This window comes from Gossypium raimondii, chromosome 5 (genome assembly GCF_025698545.1).
Source record: "Gossypium raimondii isolate GPD5lz chromosome 5, ASM2569854v1, whole genome shotgun sequence".
In the NCBI taxonomy this organism is placed as follows: Eukaryota; Viridiplantae; Streptophyta; class Magnoliopsida; order Malvales; family Malvaceae; genus Gossypium; species Gossypium raimondii.
The window spans coordinates 29,780,964-29,807,035 of NC_068569.1; the positions used below are offsets into that span (position 1 = coordinate 29,780,964).

Here is a 26,072-nt window from a genome sequence, read left to right on the forward strand (position 1 = left end):
GTCAAGATTAATCTAGTTGCTGCCGACTTTTTGTGGATTGCAAAATGAAAATCCACACAAACAACTGAAAGAATTTCATATGGTTTGTCTTAGTATGAAACCTCAAGACGTAACTGAGGATCAAATCAAATTACGAGCTTTCCCTTTTTCCCTAATAGATTCTTCTAAGGAATAATTATTTTATTTACCTCCTAGATCTATCACGACTTGGACAGATTTTTCCCGTTTGTTTCTCAAAAAATTTTTCCTAGCATAGCGTGCAGTTCAGTTAAAGAGGGAGATTGTTGGGATAAGGTAAAGAGATGTGGAGTCTCTTTACGACTGTTGTGAGTGATTTAAGAAGTTGTGTATAAGTTGCCCACAACATAGGATAACAGAACAGTCTCTGCTCCAATACTTCTTATAGAAATAAATATGATAAATGTCGCCAGTGGAGGAGCATTAGTTAACAAGACCACCCAACAGGTAAGGGATTTGATCTCTACGATGGCTACAAATACTCAGTAATTCAGAGCCAATCCGAAACCCACTAGAAATAAAACCCAAAAAGAAGAATACAAAAGCATGAATCGTTAAAGAATAAAAATAATCATAGTTTTCAGACATACCCCTTTATTAATATAAATTTTTGATGAATTTTCATGACAAGATTAGTTCACACTTGAAAATTTGCTCTAATGAGCTTACCACATTATTTATACTTGGTCTTTCACTGGGATTTTCCTTAAACAAAAGCTCAGCCAAATTGTAAACAATCTCTGGAGGTGTGCAGTCTCTATCGTAAGTTTTCCTTCCACTTAATACCTCTAGTAGAACGATTCCGAAATTGTAAACATCATCCTCCATGTTCCCACTTAAGTCGTTGTCTGTAGTGGCACTTACAATGTGGAAATCGGCTATCCTTGCACCCCATTCGGAGTCCAAAAGTATAATTGAAGTCTTCACATCTCTATGAATGATGGAAGGACTGACTTAATTATAAAGACACTCAAGTCCTCTCGAAGCCTGAAATGCAATCTTCAATCGGAGGTCCCAACTTAACGGAGAGAGGTCACCGTGAAGGTGGTCATGAAGTGTACCGTGAGGCATATATTCTTATACGAGTAACCTTTCCCCCATTTCAACACAATAGCCTAATAAGTTCACAATATTGGTATGCTTTACATTGCATAGTATTTCTAACTCTACTTCAAAATCCCAGCTGTTGGTGTGAATTATCGTAACAGCATTAGCTCGCTTGACTGCTACTTGCCTTCCATCAGGAAGAACAACTTTGTATACAAAACCGAAGCTCCCTCTTTCGAGCTCACTGAATTCTTTAAATCCATGAGTAGCATCTTTTAGTTCTGAAAGCCGATAAATTTGGGTCTCTCCAACATACGTTGTTAAAGATAAAGGCGGAAGTGGATTCGGATTGGGATCACCTCATAATCGGTTTGCCTATGCAAAACCGCACCGGATTCTTCCTTTTCCTTCACTTCTCTTTTTGATGATTCGGGAAAACACAACAAGCAACAAAATTAGTAAGCAACCCAATACAGAAGATCCAATAATGACCACCAACTTTTTATCTCTTCTTGGTCTTATCTTTGAAACTCGACGAAGACAAAACTCCACATACATCCCAAAGAATAGCTCCTCCGCAAAGAGAGCAATGAGTGCATATTCGATCAAGATTGGCGGACATGTACTTGAAGGAAGTACCCACGGAACAATTTGTTCCACAAGGCAAGCATATTTGCAACTCATTCTGAGCACATAAACTTGTCAACTCCGGCTCATTAAGGATACTTGCATTGAAAGTAAACTTTTCATCGGTACATGAGCTCAGAGAGCATACACCAAGGCTACATAGTTGCAAAGGCGGACTATAGTCCAATGAAGACTGTTTGTTTGCGCCCTAACAATTAAGAACCAAGTCAATTTCTCGAACCCCACAAGTCATGGAATCTGATGAAGTAATGGCCAAGAAACGAAGCCTTTGGAACTGAAGAAACATTAATGTTCCTTCCCCAACATTCTATTTCATGATCATCTTCATGGATGTCGCAAAAACGCTGTCCACAGGCCGATAAACTAACAAATAGAGTCCCATGGGGAGGGAGGCCAAACTCACTTGAATCACCCCAACATTCAACTTCACCAGACATCTCAGAAATCCCACAAATTGAATTTTTCGCAGAAGCTAAAACCTCAAACTCACTAGACACATTAAAGATTCCTAAGTTGCTGGATTTTGGACCCCAACAAAAGATCAAACCAGTTTCCTTAGCAATCTCACAATTGAAACCATCCCCAGAAACAATGTTCTTAACAATAACATTGTTAACATAATTATCACTAAAAGAACTTGCAGTAAAATTACTTTTACCAAGTGATCGATCAAGTTCCCAGCAATCCACATTACTGAAATCATCAGAACTTGAAAAATAAGACCCTTTGATAGCACAAGCATGAGATTTCCCAGCAGCAATTTGGGAGTAAGAATTATATCTAAAAGCTTTAAGAACAAGATTTATACCAAAATCCAATAAATCCCAACAAAACGTCTGTGAATTGTTCGCAGTAATGCCGCAAAGAAATCCTTCACCACCAGAGAGAGAAGCCATGGAAGGAACAAAATTGAAAGTGGGAACCGAAGATGTCTTGTTGGTTTTATCCCAACAAATGACCTGTTGTTCCCTACCAGCATCAATGGAACAAAAAAAAAACCCATTTTCTCCAAAAGCCGCCGTGATCGGACCCGGTGGTCCATAACCAAAAGCCATAACGAAGAGCAAGGAAGAAATGACAATGAAGAAAGATGAAATGGGTGGCAGAAAATAGCACTTTTGGAGTGGCATTTGTTATGGTTTTGGGGTTTTCTTTTTTGTAAGTGAAGCTATTGGAAAGGTGAGGTGTTAAGTGGTTGAGTTGAAACTAGAAGGAACAAGAATGGTTTCAGGCTTTGAACCCATTTTTATTTACAGTGTTTTTTTTTCTTTGAAAAATGTAAAGATTCGGATTTTAGACAGTTAAGTTGAAAGTCAAAACTTGGACGCATTTGACCTATGGGAAAATAGTTAATTCGTTATTGATCTTGACATTTAATTATTGATCTTGACATTTAAGATTCAGATCTGATGTAGACCTGAGCTATGCTTAGTACGGAACTTTTCTCCTTTTTACATTATATTAAAGCTGAATTTAAGGTTAAAATGGCTCCATTTTGGATATAATTTTAGCTATTTCAAATCAATTATATTTTTATAACTTAATTAGGAAACCATATAAATAATAATATAAAATAAAATTTTAACTTCTTAATATTATTTTAAATATTGAATGGATTTTCAGATAAATTTTTTTAGATTACAAAGCCAATCAAGATTTGAATATTATAATCAATTATCTATAAAAGCAAACTAGATTCAAAAATTAATTTTTTTTACAGAAACAAGGATTAAACCATAGCTAAATTAGGTACTTTGTTGTGCTCAACCATCCAAGAAAGTTGAAATAGATTCTTAATGGCTCGTGTCACAGCTTAAAAATGTTGATAAGTTACATTTGCTTGAATCACTTGAATAACTTTAGTACATCCATCTCAAGAATTACTCTTTTCAGCCCGAGATTCTAGACTACTTGGAGACCTTCCAGTGCACCCCAAAGTTCAGCATTGAAAATCGAACAACAACTAATATTCCTTGAGAAACCAGCAACCTGCATCCCATGTTGGTCATGGATTAATCCACCTACGAAAGCATTCTCAAATACCTTGTAGACGGCATCATAAGTATTTATCTTATGCCATTCATTTTATCAGGTAGAATTAGACCTGTCCATGGTAAGGCGGCCTGACTAAACGACCGCCTACCAAATATGAGAGGGTTTGGGTAAAAATATAGGCTCGAAATATGGGCTTGGACAGAAAAATGAGGCCAGTTTAAAAAATGAGCCGGGCTCGGGCTCAACTTTTTTGGCCCGGGCCCGGCCCGGCCCGAATATAATAAATATATATTTTTTATTTTTATTTTTTAATTTTAAAATACTTTAAAAATATATTTTTTTATTATTTTTAAAATATTTTTTTGTGTTTATTAAAAACCGGGTTCGGGCTTATTATTTTTTCCCGAGCCGGGCCTGGGCAAAATTTTAGGCCCATATTTCGGGCCGGGCCGGGCTCGGGCCTAAGAGTCGGGCCGAAATTTTTTTCGGGCCCGGCCCATGGACAGGTCTAAGTAGAATCCATCTTATCAATTTGCAAGTCATTAATCAATAAAGTTAAATTTTCCTCATGCGGTAACTTTTCTTATATTCTAAAACTAATCGTCACATCCACTTTAAATTCATTGTAAGTAATAATTAAAATTTATAATTTTAAATATTGAGTAAATTATAATATTAAAATTAACAGAAAAAAATTAAATATCCATAAATATATGAAATTGGACATCTTGAAATGCACGAAAATAACCAGATCAATTATGTTTATTTTAACTAAAAAACCCTAAAACTGATCAGTTTTAGCTTAAAAGAAGTAATTAAACAATATAATTTCATAAAGGTTCTTTTTATTTTATGAAGTTATGACACAGTTGCAATAAATGACAGGAAACCAAGGTTCAGACCACATATACATGATTTAGTTTTATTGGAATCCAAAATGGAATTGGTTTTTTTTTAAATAAAACAACCACATCTGCACTCAACTTCCTAAATTCTTACACTTAGAACATGGTTCAAAAACATAAACACTTGAAAAGATTATTTTTTTTCTGTCGAAATTGTAATATGGAAATAAAATAATGAAGTTTTTATCTGTTCTTTTTTGTTTTTTGGCATTCAACAATGTATAATACAAGAAAGGGTGGATTCGTTGGTAGTATAGGAAAGAAATTACAAACAAAACTTGAGAACACAACAGGTTGTATTTGTATGTAATGGAGGTAACATAGGCTTTTGTAGGCCCGATTTGATTATGGTTTTGTCTCCATGTCTCCTCAGCCTACTTGCTTTTTTTTTAAAAAAATCTCGATAATTGTCGGATATGAATATGTGCGCATATGAAAAATTTGCATTATATTTGTAAGGCTGTAGTCAATTTTAATCCGAAAGTTTCACGATTTTGGTTCATAAAAATCATCTAATCAGTATGGATTCAAGTTTTTCCATATATATCATAGCAAATATTAAGTTTCTTAATATGGGGTTTGGAAATTAGTATACTTAAATATGGGTATACTAGAATTTTAAATTCATGTTTTCAAACGAAACATTAATAATTATATTTTTTGGGAAAGCTATTAAAATGGTCATTTTGTTTCTTTCAAGTTATATTTTAATCAGTTATATTTGAAATGTTACATTTTAGTCACTAAGTATTAAGTGCCATTATCAATGTAACGATGGTGACGTGGCATGTTAAATCATCATTTCAAACAAAAATTTTAGGTTAAATTATACAATTGGTCACTATATTTTTTTCATTTTGGGCAATTTAATTTTTTTCTTTTACATTAAAAAAGATCGGGAAGTGAGAAAAATATAGGGAGAAGCAGAAGAGAATGAAAAAAAAAACATAAAAAAATTGCTCAAAATGAAAAAATATGGAGACTAATTGTATAATTTAACCTAAATTTTTTTATTTGAAATGGTGATTTAATGTGTCACGTCAGCTTACATTACATCATTAACAGTACAATGGCTAAAATGTTACAACACGTTAACGTAAATGACTAAAACGTAACATTTCAAATAAAAGTGACAAAGAGAAATAAAAGTGACTATTTTAATAATTTACCCCTTTTAGGGGTACATATTGTACTCTATCTAAGGCCAGACAAAGAATCAATTATTTAAAATAGTTTATCAACACAAAATTTAGGCCCCTAAACAAACATCAAAGAGGAATTTAAAACCTTCCAAAAAAAATTCAATAAAGTTGTAAATAAATAGAGATATAATGTAAGGAAGATGGGGTGTTTCATAGCTGTTTCCTTCCACATTGAGCAAATTCTAGCAAAAAAATCCAAATATTAAATTAAAATTATAACTTGAGATGTGCCCAAGATTTCATATTTAGAAGAAACCCATTTTTCTCCATTTGAATCTCGAATTTATATAAATTAGAAGAAATTAGTTTACATTGATTGGTATTGGATTAATCAAAGCTTGCCATCGAAGGAAAGGTAAAAGAATCAACCAAAATTAAAAAAGAAAGGAGAGAATGATTTATGTAAATAATTGTATTTAACGTTGTAATTTGCTGTAGCTTTAATATATATATTAGATCTAGTCAATGGAAACATAAGGCACATAATTTGGTATGATTGATAAAATAAGTTACAACTTGTTGATTTTGTTTTTGCTTTTAATTCTTTATTCATACTATTATCCCTGCATGTGCATATTTATTCATTTAATCAGGGAGGTCTAGTTCGCAAATATCCAGCTTTCTATTGCTTTTATTAAATTCCGACTGTCCGTCGCTATTAATAATAACAAATATTTATATCATTATTTAAAAGTTGATGTTACTCACTATTCAATTTAATTACAGATTTATTAAAACTTGTTTTTTATAATATGAAGATGTTTTTATTATTTTATATTTCATTTAAAATTTTAAAAACATGCACGATAAGATTTGAAATTAAAATATCATTATATTCTGAATAATTATTTGATATATCGGTGTTTTAGATTTTATCAGCGAGTTGAGAGATTAACAAGTGTTTTTTTTTTTTACATCCTATAATACTCTCTTATATTTAATATTTAATAATCTTAGTTTTCAGACATACCCCTTTATTAATATGAATTTTTGATGAATTTTCATGACAAGATTAGTTCACACTTGACAATTTGCTCTAATGAGCTTACCACATTATTCATGCTTGGTCTTTCACTGGGATTTTCCTTCAACAAAAGCTCAGCCAAATCTGCCAATTTAAGCAACGGTTCCACATTTCTCGGGAGAGCGATGTTCCGGTCGATAATGGCAGCCGCCTTTCCTCGCTTTATTAGAGGCAGTGCCCACTCAACAATCCCTGGAGGTGTGCAATCTCTATCATAAGCTTTCCTTCCACTTAATATCTCTAGTAGAACGATTCCGAAATTGTAAACATCATCCTCCATGTTCCCACTTAAATCGTTGTCTGTAGTGGCACTTACGATGTGGAAATCGGCTATCCTTGCACCCCATTCGGAGTCCAAAAGTATATTTGAAGTCTTCACATCTCTATGGATAATGGGAGGACTGACTGCATTATGAAGATACTCAAGTCCTCTCGAAGCCTGAAATGCAATCTTCAATCGGAGGTCCCAACCTAAAGGAGAGAGGTCACCGTGAAGGTGGTCATAAAGTGTACCATGAGGCATATATTCATATACGAGTAACCTTTCCCCCATTTCAGCACAATAGCCTAATAAGTTCACAATATTGGTATGCTTTACATTGCATAGTATTTCTAACTCTGCTTCAAAATCTCGGCTGTTGGTGTGAATTATCGTAGCAGCATTAGCTCGCTTGACTGCTACTTGCCTTCCATCAGGAAGAACAGCTTTGTATACAAAACCGAAGCTCCCTCTTCCGAGCTCACTGAATTCTTTAAATCCATGAGTAGCATCTTTCAGTTCTGAAAGCCGATAAACTTGGGTCTCTCCAACAAAGGTTGTTAAAGATAAAGGCAGAACTGGATTGGGATTGGGATCAGCCTCCGCAACTGGTTTGCCTATGCAAAAACCGCACTGGATTCTTCCTTTTCCTTCACTTCTCTTTTTGATGATTCGGGGGAAAACACAACAAGCAACAAAAATTAGTAAGCAACCCAATACAGAAGATCCAATAATGACCACCAACTTTTTTATCTCTGCCTGGTCTTGCTGCTGAGACTCAGACGAAGACAGAACTCCGCATACATCCCAGCAAGAGCTGCTTTGGCAAAGAGAGCAAGGAGTGCATATTCGATCAGCATTGGCAGTGCATGTACTTGAAGGGAAGTACCCTACGGAACAATTCGTTCCACAAGGCAAGCATATTTGCAACTCATTCTGAGCACATAAACTTGTCAACTCCGGCTCATTAAGGATACTTGCATTGAAAGCAAACTTTCCATCGGTACATGAGCTCGGAGAGCATACACCAGGGCTACATAGCTGCAAAGGTGGACTATAGTCCAGTGAAGTCTGTTCGTTTACGCCCCAACAATTAAGAACCAAGTCAACTTCTCGAACCCCACAAGTCATGGAATCTGATGAAGCAATAGCCAAGAAACCAGAAGCCTTTGGAACTGAAGAAACATTAATGTTCCTTCCCCAGCATTCTATTTCATGATCATCTTCACGGATGCCGCAAAAACGCTGTCCACCGGCCGATAAACTAATGAATGGAGTCCCATGGGGAGGGAGGCCAAACTCACTTGAATCACCCCAACATTCAACTTCACCAGACATCTCAGAAATCCCACAAATTGAATTTTTCCCAGAAGCTAAAACCTTAAACTCACTAGACACATTAAAGATTCCTAAGTTGCTGGATTTTGGACCCCAACAAAAGATCAAACTAGTTTCCTTAGCAATCCCACAACTAAAACCATCCCCAGAAACAATGTTCTTAACAATAACATTGTTAACATAATGATTACTAAAAGAACTCGTAGTAAAATTACTTTTACCAAGTGATCGATCAAGTTCCCAGCAATCCACATTACCGAAATCATTAGAACTTGAAAAATAAGACCCTTTGATAGCACAAACATGAGATTTCCCAGCAGCAATTTGGGAGTAAGAATTATATCTAAAAGCTTTAGGAACAAGATTTATACCAAAATCCAATAAATCCCAACAAAACGCCAGCGAATTGTTTGCAGTAATGCCGCAGAGAAATCCTTCACCACCAGAGAGAGAAGCCATGGAAGGAACAAAATCGAAAGTGGGAACCGAAGATGTCTTGTTGGTTTTATCCCAACAAATGACCTGTTGTTCCCCACCAGCATCAATGGCACAAAAAAACCCATTTTCTCCAAAAGCTGCCGCGATCGGGCCCGGTGATCCATAACCAAAAGCCGTAACAAAGAGCAAGGAAGAAATGACAATGAAGAAAGATGAAATGGGTGGCAGAAAATAGCACTTTTGGAGTGGCATGTGTTATGGTTTTGGGGGTTTTCTTTTTTGTAAGGGAAGCTTTTGAAAAAGTGAGGTGTATTTAAAAAAGAATCAACCAAAATTGAAAAAAAGAAAAGAGAGAATAATCTAGAAGTAATGATTTATATAAATAATTGAAGGAATAATATCTCAATTTTGAACCTATAATTGTATTTAACGTTGTAATTTCCTGTAGCTTAAATATAGATCTAGTCAATGGAAACATACGGCACATAATTTGGTACTGATTGATAAAAATAAGTTACAACTTGTTGATTTTGTTTTTGCTTTTAATTCTTTAATATACTAAAATAATCCAATTATCCCTGCATCTGCACATTCATTGGCCTACTTACTCATTTTACTTGAGGGATTATTCGTTGAATCAGCTTTCTATTGCTTTTTATTAACTTCCGACTGTCCGACGCTATTAATAATAAAAAAATATTTATATCATTATTTAAATAGATGATGTTATTCACTATTAAATTTAATTACAGATTTATTAAGAACTTAGTTTTTATATAATATGAAGATGTTTTTATTATTTTATATTTCATTCAAAATTTTAAAATATGCACGATAAGATTTGAAATTAAAATATCATTATATTCTGAATAATTATTTGATATATCGGTGTTTTAGATTTTATCAACGAGTTTTATAATACTCTTATCAAACATTCAACTCTCTTATATTTAATATTTTAATTTTTTATTTCAATCAAAATATCATTTATTCACTCCGATAAATTTATTATTATTTTTAACAGTACAACGTATGCATGAAGAAAGGACGTGAAAATTTTCATCATGTTTACTCATACAATATTGTCTAATAAATATTTAAAATGGGTAAACTACGCTTAAAATCATTTAATTATTATTAATTTTATATTTTGATAACTCAACTTTAAAAATTATAAAATAATCATTTAACTATTAGAAAGTTTCATTTAAGTTACTAATTATTCAAAATTTTTATTTAAATCACTGGGTTGTTAAAGAGATTTTTTAAGTCCGACTAACGAGCTCCAAACGACGATTCAACAAATAAAAAAATATACCTCTAACAATCATCATCGGAGATCAAAGAAGAAAGTTATTTGAATTTTTATTCATAAATTCATGACATTCAAAGTTGTTTAATGAAAATAAAAACTAAACAATAAAATAAAAAGAAGATAACTTTCGATTGGTATAAGTGGTATAGATGGAGAAGATTATATAACAACAATTTCAATAGTTCAATAACTTAAATAAAAATCTTTCCCATTAATCACCTTCGTGCATAGTCAACCCTAGAAAATATGTTAAATAATTTATAGTTAAACTTAATAAAAGGAAATTATTAAATTACTAAAATAAATTAAAAATCATTTTAGATTATATATATATATATATATATAAATCGATTTAAACAAGCTTGGACCATCCTGGGCTCTATTGAGGCCTAAATAGGTTTAGATAAATATCTACCAAGTCAATATCATGCTTAAGAGTTCAAAATCCAATTAACAATTCCATATTGCAGTACATAGCATACATATTTATTCATATTTATTCAAGTTTCTGTGTGTTTCTCTTGTAACAATGTATAAAATTGAATCGGATGGTAAACCCGAATGTACATTGATTGAGGCCACTGCTGTTAAACTCCGAATTATATTGCTCTTACCTCGGAGCTTTATCGACAAATTCAACCATAAAAACAACATGCTGGCCTCCGAAGAAGGGGCTCTACATATCAGCTCTCATACGCTTTTCCACCAAAATATTGTTCTTGGACCATTTTTTTGTAATCTGGAAAACAAGGGAAAATTCATAGTGAATCTGTTAGCAATAAGTTTCATAGCATTGCAAAAGTTGATTTGTTGCTTTAACTGTGCAGTCGATCAGTTCGGTTCAAAGAGGAAACCTACAACTGACTTAAAAAAGACCTAATTTTTTTTACCTTCTTTATTGTTCCACAGTGCTGCGGCATAGGTGTTGAGCGGACTCTCCGGATTTGGCTCTGCACGTAAGAAAGTTCATAAACAATTAGTGGAACTAAGAGTCCATCAGTTTTATAGGTCAAACCTATGTTACTCTAACTCTCTTCATTTTCACGAAGCACTAGTGTCCATTATCCGGTCCAACACATCCGTATATAGGTATGGGAAAAACTTCTAAAAGAAGTGAGCATTTCCATGTTGGATACATACCCGTATCCAGCATTCATACCCGAGTCCGAGTAACATAGAATCAAACTAGTAGGGAAGAGCTAGCAGACCTCCTAGTAAACTTTGAATTGACAAAAGAATGGTTCTACAATCATAAGCCGAAGACCACTTATCCTGTAATTATATAAACAAAGAATTTGAGAGTATCACAAAAACATTGGTAAACATGAAAGTAAAAGAGACGAAAACTGGAAATATTCTTTTGTCTTAATCTCATCATACAATCATTGGCATCATATAGTTTTACAATACACACAAAGTCGAAATGATACCTGAAGAATGTCAAGGCAAATATTACCAAACTGATCAACATTGGGATGAAAGCACATTGTCTCAAACTTTACTTGAGGTGGCTTGAAAGGATATTCTGACGTGAAATGCAAGGAAAGCTTGTATGATAAACCTTCGTACAGGGTTCCCTTTCCACCCTCAATTGTGCCAATCCATGTGAAAATGCTTTCGCCTTCTGGAAAGGCCGACACTCCAAGATCACCTCCACACATCTGCAGCAAAAGACAATATCATATGTTACTTGGACACGGGTTTACTTTGTAACTTGAAGTCTGATAGGTTTTTGTCTGTGAGTCATTTGACACTATCTCTATTCTCTAATTAAATTGAATCTATCTTACTCGAACTTGGAATGTGAATGTCAGACACGGGTATATCTATTTCTTTTCAAGATTAACATGTATTGTGAGAGTCCTTAGAGAATCACATCCTCATACCCATGCACAGATACTTCAAGAAAAATAAAAAGGCAGAGCAACATAGAATCAAATGCATTTGCGTGCTTCTGAATACATGCATACTCGAAAATGTACATGTGTGCTCAGGTGCACATCAGCATCCACTCAAGTCAGTCAACCATTGTAACCTAAAACATCAAAACCACATACGATCACATAAAAAAAATACTCATTTCAAGTTAGGCAGGTCTATTTTCTAGAAATATGCCGCAGGCACAATACAATATTCAATGAAACATACGAAACTCTTAGACAGAGCTAAGGTTTACACATTGTATTATACCACCAGCTTAATCGGTAACCAAACATTTCCTCCAGAAACGATATTCCCGAGTTCAAATTTCCCATCCCCCAATGGTCAATCCAGAGAAAACTAAGCTACTAATCTTCAAAATTAGGTGCCTTTTATCCTTGTATAGATCATTTAAACATACCAAAGACCAAGAACTATATAATACGAACACTAATATGTCCAAATCTATATAATACGAATTATTCATTTATTAAAATATATAAAAATGAAATATCTTAAACATGATTATGATATACTAAAATATACAAAAACAAAATAGTTTTGAATATAAAAGCAGTAGAAAAGATTCACATACCATGAGAGCCATCAGCTCCTTTTGAAGCCTGCAAAATATTAATTGCAGTAAACCCTTATAAGATGAATTCAATTAAAATTTAAAATTAAAATAATCATTAAAAATATTATTATTTATATTCTTAACTTTTCCATGAATTTCTAGGCAACTAGACAATTACCTGAAAAATGAATAAAATTTTCCAGAAAAAGAAAAATTTTAAATCTTTACAAGTTAAATTCCAAACTTTCTATTGTTTTACAGCCTGAAACTAAAAAAATAAAAACAATTAAAAGGCCATCCAGTTACTACGCTAAAACAGAGTTAAGACACTACTTCACCGAGTTAAACATGAAAGAAACTAGAGCCAAGAAAGCAAATAGAAACAAATTTTCCCGAAAAATGAAAACAGAAAAAGAAAAACCCAAGAAAGAAACGACTTCATTTGATTTCCAATATTTTCTATATAATCAAAAAGAAAACCCAAGATTATTTTTTTAAATTGCTTTTGTTCTTTCTTTTTCCTTCGTCATATTTTCGCAGGAACCAAACAGAAAACGTAAAAAAAAAAAAAAAGACACTTCTGTACCTTTGAGTAACGGAAGTGGTGTCAACGGCGTTGGTAGTGGAAACGGGTTGTTTAGATGAAGCGGCAGCTGCATGGCGTTGATGCTGTTGCGGCGTGGTCGACGAATTGTCCACCGTTTGATTGGGTCGGACTTCCATCAAGCAAAGATTTTGAAAAGAGAACAAATGAAATCAACGGTCAGAATTCAATGATCGAGTTTCAAAATAAAATAAATCAATCAGTTTCAAGATTAGCAGTTAGAGATTTTGCTTTCCTTCTATTTTATTTTACTTTTATCCGAATGGATATAATGCTGCCACGACGATGGTTTTTTTGTTTAATATTTATAATTAAAATAAATTATTTTTATTCTAATTATTAATTTATTATAATCATTTCGTACAATATTTAAATTCTGCTATTAACATTGTAGGTTATGAAAGTTTTGGATTTAATAATTCTATTTTAATTTGATTAATTTTAGTTTTTGTATTTTTGAAATACTCAATTTTAATCTTTGTATTTTTGGAATTTTAAATTTTATTCATCACTCAAACAATAATGATTAAATTCGTTTGGTTAAATTTAATTACTAGTCTTTACTATGCATACGGTTATTTAACCCATATGCTCCAATTCGATCATATTCCAAGCCCGTATACTTTTCAAATTTTAAAATTTTAATATTGACGAAAATTTATAGTCATTAATCCATTAACTGAATTTTTATTCAAGAATATGTGAAAATAACAAATTAACATAATATTATATATGTGTTAATATGTTTGCCGCATTAAATTTTAAAACAACCAAATGAAATTGAATGAAATTAATTGATATCTTTTGGCGAGGATTGAAATTTTAAATTTTGCAAAGTATAGGGTTAAAAATATCAAATTAAAGTATGACTAAATCCACAACTTTCACAAAGTATATAGACTAGTAATGAATTTAACCTAAAATTTTCCAAATTTTGAAATTAAGAATTATTATAATATTTGATATTTGTTAAGATGATGTTAGATGATGAGAAGTGTTTTATAAAATATAAAATATTAAAATATAAAACACATGTCAATTTTTATTCTTTAATTTACTTGTGGAATTAAAAAAAGTACATTACCATAAATCAAATAGTATATATTATATTTACTACTTTTAATTTAAAAATGACTATTTACTAAAATTTATATTAATTTTTAACCTAATTATTATATAGTAGTATTTATTTTTATTTTTATTTTTATTTTTATTTTTTGAAAAATATGAATGTTTTGGGATTAATTTGCAAAATGTGTTTTTTTATATAAAGTATATGAATCATTAAAAGTATTAAATATTGATTTTAAGAATTACTGCTGCTTTTATAATTTTATAATTATTTATTTTTATAGGTTTTATATTTTTAATAAATTTCTATAATTTCTAAAATCAATTAAACCATTCGAGTAAGTACTTTTCACGTAAAACACTACATCACCAATTACATTATTATTTTTCATGTCAATTGCTATATTAATTATCACGTCATCAATTAACACTAATGAGGAATTTCGATAGAGAACTATATTTCAATAACTTAATTTATTACAGTTTTTAATTAAGAGTTTAATTAATTTTAATTATTCTAAAGGGTTTTTAGCATTTAAGTCAAGATTTTTTAAAAATTCTACTCACAAAATTCAACAAGTGTCATGCAAAAATAATTAAAGTCCTTAATAATTATCTGTAAGTGCAGAAATTAAATTACTTTTTTAAAAAGGATGTTTAATGAAATAAAATAGTAAAATTACCAGATGTTTTAGGCTTTTGGCCACATGAGGGCCATCTTGGAACAACAAATGATGCGCAAAGGGCGGGTCCGTTCCCAAAATTTGAATAAAATAACAAAAAGTATTTTTTTAATATTTAATTAATTTTTAAAATAAAATTTAATATTATTTTAGTTCGGTGGGCAGACGGTGAAAGCTGATCAAATAAAGTGGGTCGGTAAAAGTATTAGAGAAGTTTTGTATATAGGATCGGATTGTATTTAAGTTTTTAATTGAAAACTAGATAAATTAATTTTATACATTTTGAAACGTGTAAATTAGTTTTTTGTTAAAATTTATTTGTTAAATGATAATATGATATGTTAATTTAAATGGTTAATTACTAATTTAGTCCTTGAACTAAAATATCATTTTAAATTTTTAAAATTTTATTAACAATAATTCTAAAAAAGTTGGAAAAATTAAAAATAAAGAAGTTACATTTTTGAAAAGAAAAATATTTTTTGAAATCCGAAAATATTAACAAAAAAACTCATCGCATTGTTTATCTTCTTCGTTGTTCAGTTGCTAATAGGATTTTTTTTTATCACACTCCAGACATTAGGAAAAAAGAAAAAATCTTACAAACAACCATTCAATCTCTCGTGTTTTACTGTTTTCCAATGGTTTAGCATCGATATTTTCAAGGTTTTATGAGTAACTTAAGAAGAAGAATGAGGATCCTAAAATTAATTTTGATTTTAAAATATTAAAATTTATTTTTAAAATTTTAAAATATTTTATATTTTGTAATTTTGTTTTTAAAAATTATATTACCATGTGTTAAAATGTGATTGGGCTAGAGGTTTATAAGAAATAAATTGAGGATTAGGCAAAAAAGTTAAAACATAATAATATCAAAATTTGTTGATTGGTCCATCATTGCCACATCATCATTTAATTGTTTTTTATTTAATCCTTTTTAACTTTTTAGCATTATTGTTAAGAAAAAATTTTAAATTAAAATGATATTTTAACTATATAATTCAAAGACCAAATTAGTAATTAATCATTTAAATTAACATATAAAGTCATCATTTGGCAAATAAAATTTAATGAGATAGACTAATTTACTTATTTTTCAGTAGAGGAGTAAAATGTAATCCACCCTAAATATAAATACTTCCTAATACTTTTACCAAGTGGGTTTAAAATATGATTTCGTCTATTTACTTTATGAAATTTATTTTTATTTTTTATCAAAATTTGATATTTATATTTTATAAAATTTTATAAAATTAATGTAATTAGTAAATAGATAAATTTGAATTGTTTTTTATTAATTTATTGTATACAAAATTAAACTGTTAATTTTTAAATTTCAAAAATATAAATTATTAACCAACTAAATTTCAAGTCAACGGTTCAGTGGAAAGATTCAACCATGTTATGTAAATAAATTAAGGGTAAATTATATCAATAGTCATTCAATTTTGGTTCTAATAACAAAATAATCATTAAACTTGTAACTCAGTCACTAACAAACCAGATATCCTAACCATTTTTCATTAGAGATTTAGGGCCAGTTCTTCCTTGCATAAAAAAAGCACTTCTGACTCCAAAAATACTTTTGAAAGAAAAGCTGTAAAGAACAAACTGCTTTTGACTGAAATTTTTAGCTTTTCAGAAATGCTTTTGAAAAGCACTTTTGAAAAGGAGCTGAAAATAAGAAGCTAAAAATTTTAACTTTTCCTCTCCCAAAAATACTTTTAGTGCTTAATTAATTTTTCACCCCTTCAATAACATAGTATTTTTCTCTTTTTTTTGGTATTTAATTACAATTGTGTTAAAATCATTAATTAAAAATAAAAAATATTTTTTAAAATACTAATTACAAATATTTAAAATATAGTTTATATATTCTAATTAAATTTTATAAATAATTAATATTTATTACTTAAAAATATTTACAATTTATATTTTATATATTAAAATATTAACAACAAATTATAATAATTTTTATATTATTACTAAAATATAATAATATTAACTAACTTAAATATTATTTAAATGCATATTTATTACTTGATAATAACATGTTTAAAATGAACATTTTATTTCTCAAAAATATTATTTAACAGCAATACTAAACAATTAAATTTTAAACCAAATTTCTTAAAATCAATTTTTAAAATAACTTTTTCACACCAATTTTCAAAAGCATTAGAACTAGCACTTAGCGAAACCGTCATTTTCCTTCCCTCTCTCCCCATCTCGTCTCCCTCCCGCTACCACCACTCTCCGATCCCTCTCTCTCTCATCCCACCGTCCCTCCCCCTACTCCGATTTCCCGCACCTCCTCAATTCACTCCACCAATCGACTGACATATTCTTAATTTTGTGGTTGCTTTGCCTTGCGATTAGAAAGTAGAGGGATTAAAATTAGAATTAAACTGAATAAAGTTAGTGTAATAGTGGCGTTGAGTTACGTAAGGCCATCTGTCATTCTTCTCTCTCAAGGCTCTTTGTCCCATATCGGCCTCACGATCTCTCATTTTCTCGGCCCGTACAGATTTTCTTTCCAAACAAACACTAAGAATTTCCAAGAATATTCACTCTTCGATTTTTCCGATTGAAACAGAAAAAGCTGTTTCCGGAGCCGGAGACCGCCACCGTCTGAACGCAGTTGGATCCAGTTCACTGACACTCGAAATCCAGTGACGTAATTTTCACTTGTAAAATGGCTATATGTTTACTTCGTGACGGTTCCATTTTGATTTCTGGAAGTGAGAAGTCATAGTTAGAACCACTAGATATCTTTCTTTTTTGCTTCTGGTTATGGAAAACGTGCTCGGCTTTTCAGGGTTTGGTATTCTGGAGAAAAAGACACAGTGGCATTTTGTGGGGATCTGCTGCCTCATGCGATTTGATGCCATCATAACCGTTGCATTGGGGTCGCGAGGACTATTGCAAGGAGAAGAGGCACGAGAGGAGTGAGTTATGTCGTCTTATCCGGACGGGCCCTTTAGAGAATTCACCCGTTGGGGCTCCGCTGACTTCCGTCGTCCTCCTGGTATGTTCTTTCCTTCGTTTTACATCGTTTGTGTCACTGATATTTGAAAGTTAGGATTGTATCATCATGAGCTTTGCATGGTAGGTTTATTTATATATTTATTTTTTTTGTGGGGACTAAGGATTGGTTAGATTCTGGGGATTTTTAGATTTAACATCTTTTGGCAGTATCTGTCGTTCTTTTCTTTTGTTTCATTCTAGACACTTTCATTTTAGTTAATGAGTTTTTTCCTTTTCTATGTTCCCCCTAGTTTCGCTTTTCTTAATAAATCAAAATTTGCTTTCCGGGTTGTGTTTTTCTTTCCTATTTTTCTTTCTCTATCATTTCCATTGGACGTTAACTTCGCTTTTGATGCATGGGTTTAGTATTTTAGTGTTCTTCTACTTTTCCATTTTGAAGGAATGATTATTTTTGGGGTTTCTATACTATTCTCTTTTATTTTTCAGTTTTTTCATTTGATATACCTTTTCTAGTAAGAAAGGATAATATCAGACTCTATACTTCTCAATATTTGAGCATTCAACGACAAACATTGACCATAAGGAAATCATGCATATTGACCAATAAAAAATTACATATTTTGTAGATAAGCTAGACCACACTTTGGAGTTTCCTACTATCTTAAATTTTTTATATTATATATACACATAAACTTGCAAAAACTCATACATATACATATTGCGCACTACTTCACTTAGGCTAGTGCCTTTTTCCACCTTATGCTTGAGGCAATACAAGAGTTCTAGTGCCTAGAAGGTGTCTTGCGCCCTTGACAACACTCAAGTTCATGACCTTGTGAAAATGTAATTTTTAGTTTTGTGACCTTATGGGTTTCATTGTAGGTGATTTTTAGAATTGACATTCACGAAAACATTATGCATAAGCAATTTTCAAAATATAACATAAGCGGTCGCTCTCATATGTGATCTTTAGAATTGCCTTTCGCCAAACATTTAAACATAGGAGTTTTTTAAAATATAACATAGATGACCGTTCTCAGATAGCTGATCCTTAGAATTGCCTTTCACCAAAACATTAAACATAGGTGATCTTCAAAATGTAATGGAGGCTATCATTCTCAAATATAACATAAGCGATATTCAAAAATAAAATATATTAAAATTATGTTACAATGTGCATATTGAGAATCAAAATCCAATCAATAACGTGGAAAGATACTATGACACAACTTCACCAAATGCAATCTTATATATATTCAACTCATTTCCTTACATATATACACACGTTTCTTGAGTTAATATTTTTGTCTTCCCTTTGGTTGTTTAAATATCTTATGCACTTAATGGTAAGCAGGGTGGTTGGCATCTGTTTGCCAAGGAAAATGGTGGTCACGGATTCATGCCATCACATTCAGGTGACAAGATCTTAGGTGATGAGAGCTGCCATCAGTCAGTTTCTTGTGTATATGTGAATAATGAATGGTTTCGGTCGATGATATGCTATTTTTACACTTCTTATACTCTGACTTTGTAAACACATCAGAGCAACTTCAAAAGGACCTACATGATAATAAGACTAGTGGTGTCAATGGGTTAGGCACAGGACAAAGATGTGAGAGAGGGAATTCTGTAGGCTCGATTAATTGGAAGCCTCTTAAGTGGAGCTGCTCTAGAAGCTTGTCTTCATGGGGTTCAGGGTTTAGCCATTCAAGTAGCTCAAAGAGCTTAGGAGGTATAGATTCTGGAGAATGGAAGTTACAACAAAAACTTTGATCCCAATCCAGTCACATTCTGGGGATGCAGCAGCCTGTGTCATATCTGCTGCACCTTCTGGTGAGACAACACCAAGAAAGAAGCCATGCCTTGGATGGGGGCAGGGTCTAGCAAAATATGAAAAAAAGAAAGTTGAATGCCCTGATAAAAGCATGAACAGAGTTGAGGCTACAACTTCTGCTGGTAGTACGGAATCCAGCAATTCTATGAGTTCTAACTTGGCTGACAAGAGCCCTAGAGTTCTTGGATTTTCTGATTGTTCTTCTTCTGCAACTCCCTCATCTGTTGATTGTGGTTCCTCACCAGGTAAATGCTTAGATTTTCTTATAAATCAAGTGTTAAGCAAATGTATCTAAGACAGGTGTAATATCAATGGCTATTTTATTGAAGTCCTGTCTGGTTAATTGGAATGCTGTATAGAAGTGGTCTTTGAATTATAAAATATATGTGCTTTTTCTGACCATTCCCTTTTATGCCCAGCAATAACATTCTTGTGACTTATTATCAGCATGACCTTTGTTTGATCATATGTTCTTGACTTTCCACTTCTCCTCCCTGGCCATTCTTAGTAACTTGTAAGTCTTGTATTAAATTGATGTTTAGGACTAGTCTTGGTCTCTTCTAAATCTATGTGCCTTTATTTTCCCCTACGATCTTTAACTGGCTCTTATTTCACAGTTATGCGACTCTTGTCACTGCCATGACCATTTGCTTGTTTCAAATGCCTAAATAAGTACTTTTTTATTACATATCCATCATTGACTCTGCCTTTCCCTTTAAAGCAAACACTATATCAGTAGTCTTCTTTATGAGGTGATAGCTCTTTTCCTTTTGTCAATTCCTAGGTGCCATCGCTCTATGGGGTAGAGCTAGAGCCAAACTCTAGAGAATTCTCGTGTCCTATTTTAAATGGTAAAACTTCAAATATTTTTCAAGATTTGTTGCTCCTAGTTAAGAATTTAACCTATGTTGTAAATAGTTGTTTTCTTCTTTATGTTTCTTGTAGCTTCCAGGTCATGTTTGAAGGAGTTCTTTTTTTTTAATTGGAAATGTCAAATTGCAGAATCATAAATGATACCATTTCTCCCTTTGTCTGTTTTCTATATTGATTGTATTAATGACTTATGAGTATGCTTTCTCATTTGTTGCCAAAATATTCCTGGTTGTTACAGGTGTGGAAGATAAATCATTTTTCCAAGCTGCAAATTTTGATAATGATATTAGTAACTTATGTAGTTCTCCGAGTCTTAGGTCTCAAAATCATCCGGGAGGGTCAGCTTTTAGTTTTGAGAAATTGGATACCAATTCAGTTATTCATTTGGGCTCTTCACTTATTGATTTACTTCAGTCTGATGATCCTAGTACGGTGATTTTGTTTGGTCTACTGCAATAAATAAGTTTTTACCATGTAAAGGTGATGTTTTGAGGGCATTGGAGATGATTGAAACTGAAATTAATTCATTTGAAAATATGAACTTAAGTTGTTGAATGTGACTCTTGAAGCAGATGTCAATTGCCAGCAACATCTAGTTCTCTTCCTGATGAGGAAAATGGGAAAACTTGTGAGGAACAAAAGATTGTATCTGTTATGGTTGTGGTAATGTTCTTAGGGAAAAGCTTCCCCTTTGTAATGGTGTCCTGGAAGAAGTGAATGCTGATGTAAAAGATGGGGATATTGATGGTAGTTTCTAAATTTGTGGAACCATTGTCTTTGGAGAAAGTGGTTTCTGCATCAGATAATTTGGATACCAGTCAATTGACAACAATGGATGAGGTGGTTTTAGTGACTGCTTCAAGTAACGAAGGGAGTTGTACACCCATTTCTGCGGAAGGCAGTATGGTCAAAAAGATAGATGACAATGCACATGTTCCTGGATCTTTAAACTATGATGCTGGTAGAGAAAATATAGTATATGTTGAAATACTGACCCCTTATAAGGAATTGGAAAATGGAGCTTGTAAAGTATTTAATAACCGATTGCCAAAAGACCGGTATAGAAATGAGATTTCTGAAATTCACAATGCAGCAAGCTGCCAGACTGATTCCTCAATCAGGAAAAGGATTGCAATGCAGAAGCAGTACTTAAGATTTAAGGAGAGAAGTTTGTCGCTAAAGTTTAAGGCATTTCACCATGCATGGAATGAAGATATGCGCTTACTGTCAGTGAGAAAACGCCATGCAAAGTCTCAGAAGAAGTATGAATTTAGTTTATGTTCAACAGATGGTGGCTACCAAAAGCATTGCTCCTCCATTCTTTCTCACTCACTTCTGGTAATTGTTTTAGCCTCCTGCTTTAGAGTAGCTTTATGTGTTGCTACTTTTGTTGTGATTTTGCATATTGTTGAATGACCTTTATTTCAAGTATGTTACACTTCATTGTTTCTGCTTGGCTTTTGTCTTTTTTCTTGTGATCATTTTTTCTAAACTTGAATGCATGTGAGGTATAATGTTGAAGGATTAAATCTTATAAAATTGAATTGTGGATCATATTAACAATTTACATCCTTATCAACTTTAATGGACATGAAATTATTATAGAAGTGTCGCTGAAGATTACCATGTGAAATAGGAGAATTTACTCTGGAAGAAAGTAGAACTACAAGCTAGAATTTTTAAAAATTATATATAGACAAGAGGGTAATCCAGGTTCTGTTCTTTCAAGCTAAGATTTGAGGTTTATTTGATTTTAAATAAAATAGTAATCAATGATATCATGGTAAACAAATACTTCCATGACAATTTGATTTGGCATGGAATTGAATAGATTAACATGCTGGATGCTGGGGTCCTTGCAGAGAGATGATTGTTCTAGCTAGAATTTACTCTGGAAGAAAGTAGAACTACAAGCAAGAATTTTTAAAAATTATATATAGACAAGAGGGTAATCCAGGTTCTGTTCTTTCAAGCTAAGATTTGAGGTTTATTTGATTTTAAATAAAATAGTAATCAATGATATCATGGTAAACAAATACTTCCATGACAATTTGCTTTGGCATGGAATTGAATAGATTAACATGCTGGATGCTGGGGTCCTTGCAGAGAGATGATTGTTCTAGCTAGAATTTACTCTGGAAGAAAGTAGAACTACAAGCAAGAATTTTTAAAAATTATATATAGACAAGAGGGTAATCCAGGTTCTGTTCTTTCAAGCTAAGATTTGAGGTTTATTTGATTTTAAATAAAATAGTAATCAATGATATCATGGTAAACAAATACTTCCATGACAATTTGATTTGGCATGGAATTGAATAGATTAACATGCTGGATGCTGGGGTCCATGCAAAGAGATGATTGTTCTAGCTGAACCTTTACTTGTTTATAGGTGGAAGATGCAGCAGTTTAGAGGATATGAAGTTCAACTTATCTCCTAGTTTCAAGGTGCTTTTCTATATGTTCTTGTGGTCAGTCATTCATATTATTAGATATATTGGGTTTTTGTCTGTGAATATCTGGTAGTAAGTAGAATACATAGAAAGTAACGGTTTATTGCCTTTCAACTGGTGAAATTCATTGCATGTAAAAGTCTATTTATGATTTCTTGGAAATTTCTTATTTTGGTGCTAGAGAGATGCTTGAGGTTACTAACACTAGTATACTACATTCCATCTAATGCCTGATATCTGATGAATATAGGGTAGGTTGGATGCATTGGGGTGCATCTTCCTCAATGACTCGTGCACTAGTATGACTGGTAGTACAGATTGCTTACTTGCAAGACTATTTCTGTAGAAAATTTTCTGTTTGATCCTACTTTGGAGTTGGGAGAATGTCATTTAATATTTGATTTGGCTTAAGTTTATGCTGCTGTAAATGTCGGATTGTTAAATATCTGCAATGTATATTCTAAAACCATTCAAGCTATCATGATTTCTAGGAAATATTTGGGATTGCTTGTGAGAGTGCTCAAAACTTGGGATTTTGGAGTAATTTAACTGGGATTTGCTTTATGGCCTTAGTTTTCCTGCTGAAAATAGTAAAACACTTGGAACCTCTATTTTCCTTCATATTTTTTACTTGAATGCTTTCATCTGTACAAATGTTGTTTCTATGCTTGTAACTGTTTTAGTGTTATTTCTTTTTAGTACCAAGTGAATGTATTAAGCTGCTCACTTTCAACTTGGATTTGCCTTAACCAGTGTTGCTGATATATTTTTTGTTTTCTTTAAATGTCTATCTATTTTTGTTCTATTTTTCTGGAAGATTGTTTTAAGGACTTACTTTTATAGATACTGATGCATATAATTACTTTCTGGGGTTGTTTTTGCAGCACAATATTTGATCCTGGAACCTAGGACAGTGATGATTAATATTGCAAGCAAACTGCTTCTAGATTCCAATGGCAGGCTTTACAGGATTGCTTTGAAGATGCCAGGATTAGTTTTGGATGAGAAAGAGAAGCAGGTTTCTAGGTTTATCTCTAGTAATGGACTGGTTGAAGACCCATGTGCTGCTGAGAAGGAAAGAGCTTTGATCAATCCTTCGACATCTGAAGAAAAGGAAATTTTTATAGATAAGTTGGCTGCCTTTGGGAAGGACTTCAGAAAGATTGCCTCTTTTCTTGATCACAAGACAACTGCAGATTGTGTCGAGTTCTATTACAAAAACCTCAAGTCTGAATGTTTTGAGAGAAAAAAGAAGCTTGATCTGAGTAAGCAGGGGAAGTCTTTTATGAATACCTACTTGTTGACATCTAGGAAAAAGTGGAGCCGTGATTTTAATGCTGCATCCCTTGATGTTCTGGGTGCAGCTTCAGTTATAACAGCTCATGCAGAAAATGCCATGCAAAATCAGAAAACATCTTCAGGTAGGATCTTTATAGAAAGCCACTGCAATTCTAGAACATCTCAATTTGATGATAGCATTGCTAAAAGGTCAAGCAGTTCTGAAATTATTTGGAAGGATGAAGTAGCTGTAGCTGCTGATGTTTTAGCAGGTATCTGTGGTTCTTTGTCTTCCAAGGCAATGAGTTCTTGCATCATTGGTTCTGCTGACCCTGGAGAAAGCCTACCACTGTGAGTGGAAATGCGAAAAAGTTAATTCTGTGGCTAAAAGGCCTTCAACATCTGATGCCACTCTGAATATTGATGATACTTGTTCAGATAATAGTTGTTGGGAAATGGATCCTGCTGATTGGTTGGATGAGGAAAAATCTGTCTTTATACAGGCCGTCTTGTCTTATGGTAAGGATTTTGGAATGATCTCACAATCTGTTGGAACAAGTTCCAGGGATCAATGCAAGGTTTTCTTTAGCAAAGCTCACAAATGCCTTGGACTGGACTTGATACATCCAAGAACTGGAAGCATTGGAACACCCAAAAGTGATGATGCAATTGGTGATGGCAGTGATACGGGAGATGCTTGTGTCCTGGAGAGCTCAGTTGTTTGCAGCAAAAAGTTGGTGTCCAAAATGGAGGACTTGCCTTCCTCTATTGTGAGCATGGACTTTGATGAATCTGATATTAACAGGGAAGTGAGTTTGCAAACTGACCTGAACTTATCAGACGAAAAAAATGGGAGGCTAATAGATCATAGAGATTCTGAGGCAGTGGAAGCTATGGTTTCTGATGTGGGCCAGACTGAGCCAATTTCTGAAGGTGTTGGTGATGATATTGTTGTTGATGGCAGCAAGGCTGAGTCGGTTTATGTTCATAGAACTGCTGCTTTGGCCAATCTAAATGCCGTAAGAAATCACGTTGCTGAACAGGGACCAGGTGTTTCTATTGCAGTATCAGGAGCTCTTGGGGAGGCTGTTGATCCTTGCGTTTCTAGAGTAGATACTGTGCTTGAGCCCAAATCTGATACTGGTTCGGGAAATGATTGGAGGCAAGGGAAACTTCATTGTCCAAAGATGGTCTGGATGAACATCATACAAAATGTAGTGCAGACACTAGCGTTTTAACGACACTTCATTGTCCAAAGATTAGATACTGTGCTTGAGCCCAAATCCATGCGTTTTAACGACACTTGATGACGGCGCAATGTACAGTTATTAAGTCCAGTCTTTTGGTAGTGTATGTGTGTGTTTTAGGTGATTTGTAATGTTCCAGCATCCTCGTATATGTTGTATTTGATGGAAAATACACACAAAATAATAATAATCCATGAAAGTTAAGAGGAAGTCATTTGAATGGGTTTGAATATTCTTTTACCTTCTTTCAATATAATCCATGCATAGTCGATTCTCTCAGTAATTTCTATTTTTTCTTAAGAATGATCTTTCTTATCTTTCTTATTATCACTACATTCAACATGGATTTGATGGT

General features: G+C 32.8%; 3 protein-coding genes and 1 pseudogene across 9 annotated transcripts; 1 reads left to right on the forward strand and 3 right to left on the reverse strand.

Moving 5' to 3' along the window:
* Window positions 1-639: 639 nt before the first annotated feature.
* Window positions 640-2,843, reverse strand: LOC105770975 (serine/threonine-protein kinase-like protein CCR2; annotated as a pseudogene).
* A 3,929-nt stretch (window positions 2,844-6,772) lies between these two features.
* LOC105770974 (serine/threonine-protein kinase-like protein CCR2) lies at window positions 6,773-9,227 on the reverse strand. The gene has a single exon (XM_012592357.2). It carries the CDS (start codon window positions 9,124-9,126, stop codon window positions 6,817-6,819), a length of 2,310 nt encoding a protein of 769 aa, XP_012447811.1. The 5' UTR covers window positions 9,127-9,227; the 3' UTR covers window positions 6,773-6,816.
* A 1,426-nt stretch (window positions 9,228-10,653) lies between these two features.
* Window positions 10,654-13,544, reverse strand: LOC105770976 (ubiquitin-conjugating enzyme E2 20). 4 transcript variants are annotated; one of them, XM_012592358.2, is made up of 6 exons: window positions 13,273-13,538; window positions 12,705-12,732; window positions 11,620-11,850; window positions 11,398-11,461; window positions 11,080-11,139; window positions 10,654-10,928 (listed from the first exon to the last, which is right to left on the reverse strand). In XM_012592358.2, exons 1-6 carry the CDS (start codon window positions 13,407-13,409, stop codon window positions 10,873-10,875), a joined length of 576 nt encoding a protein of 191 aa, XP_012447812.1. In that variant the 5' UTR covers window positions 13,410-13,538; the 3' UTR covers window positions 10,654-10,872. The 4 variants fall into 4 exon arrangements, 3 of the variants coding, with proteins under 3 accessions (XP_012447812.1, XP_012447813.1, XP_052486730.1); XM_012592359.2 differs by lacking the exon at window positions 13,273-13,538 and adding an exon at window positions 12,865-13,250; XR_001126362.2 differs by having other exon boundaries at window positions 10,848-10,928; window positions 11,330-11,461; window positions 13,273-13,544.
* Window positions 13,545-17,252: 3,708 nt separating this feature from the next.
* LOC105770979 (uncharacterized) lies at window positions 17,253-25,931 on the forward strand. 4 transcript variants are annotated; one of them, XM_052631495.1, is made up of 5 exons: window positions 17,253-18,075; window positions 19,390-20,114; window positions 20,654-20,720; window positions 20,981-22,080; window positions 24,077-24,930. In XM_052631495.1, the coding sequence occupies exons 4-5, from the start codon at window positions 22,020-22,022 to the stop codon at window positions 24,823-24,825; spliced, it is 810 nt and encodes a 269-aa protein (XP_052487455.1). In that variant the 5' UTR covers window positions 17,253-18,075; window positions 19,390-20,114; window positions 20,654-20,720; window positions 20,981-22,019; the 3' UTR covers window positions 24,826-24,930. The 4 variants fall into 4 exon arrangements, with proteins under 4 accessions (XP_052487455.1, XP_052487454.1, XP_052487453.1 ...); XM_052631494.1 differs by lacking the exon at window positions 20,654-20,720 and having other exon boundaries at window positions 17,253-17,724; window positions 17,866-18,075; XM_052631496.1 differs by lacking the exon at window positions 20,654-20,720 and adding an exon at window positions 23,132-23,187 and having other exon boundaries at window positions 17,265-18,075; window positions 24,077-25,931.
* Window positions 25,932-26,072: the final 141 nt, after the last annotated feature.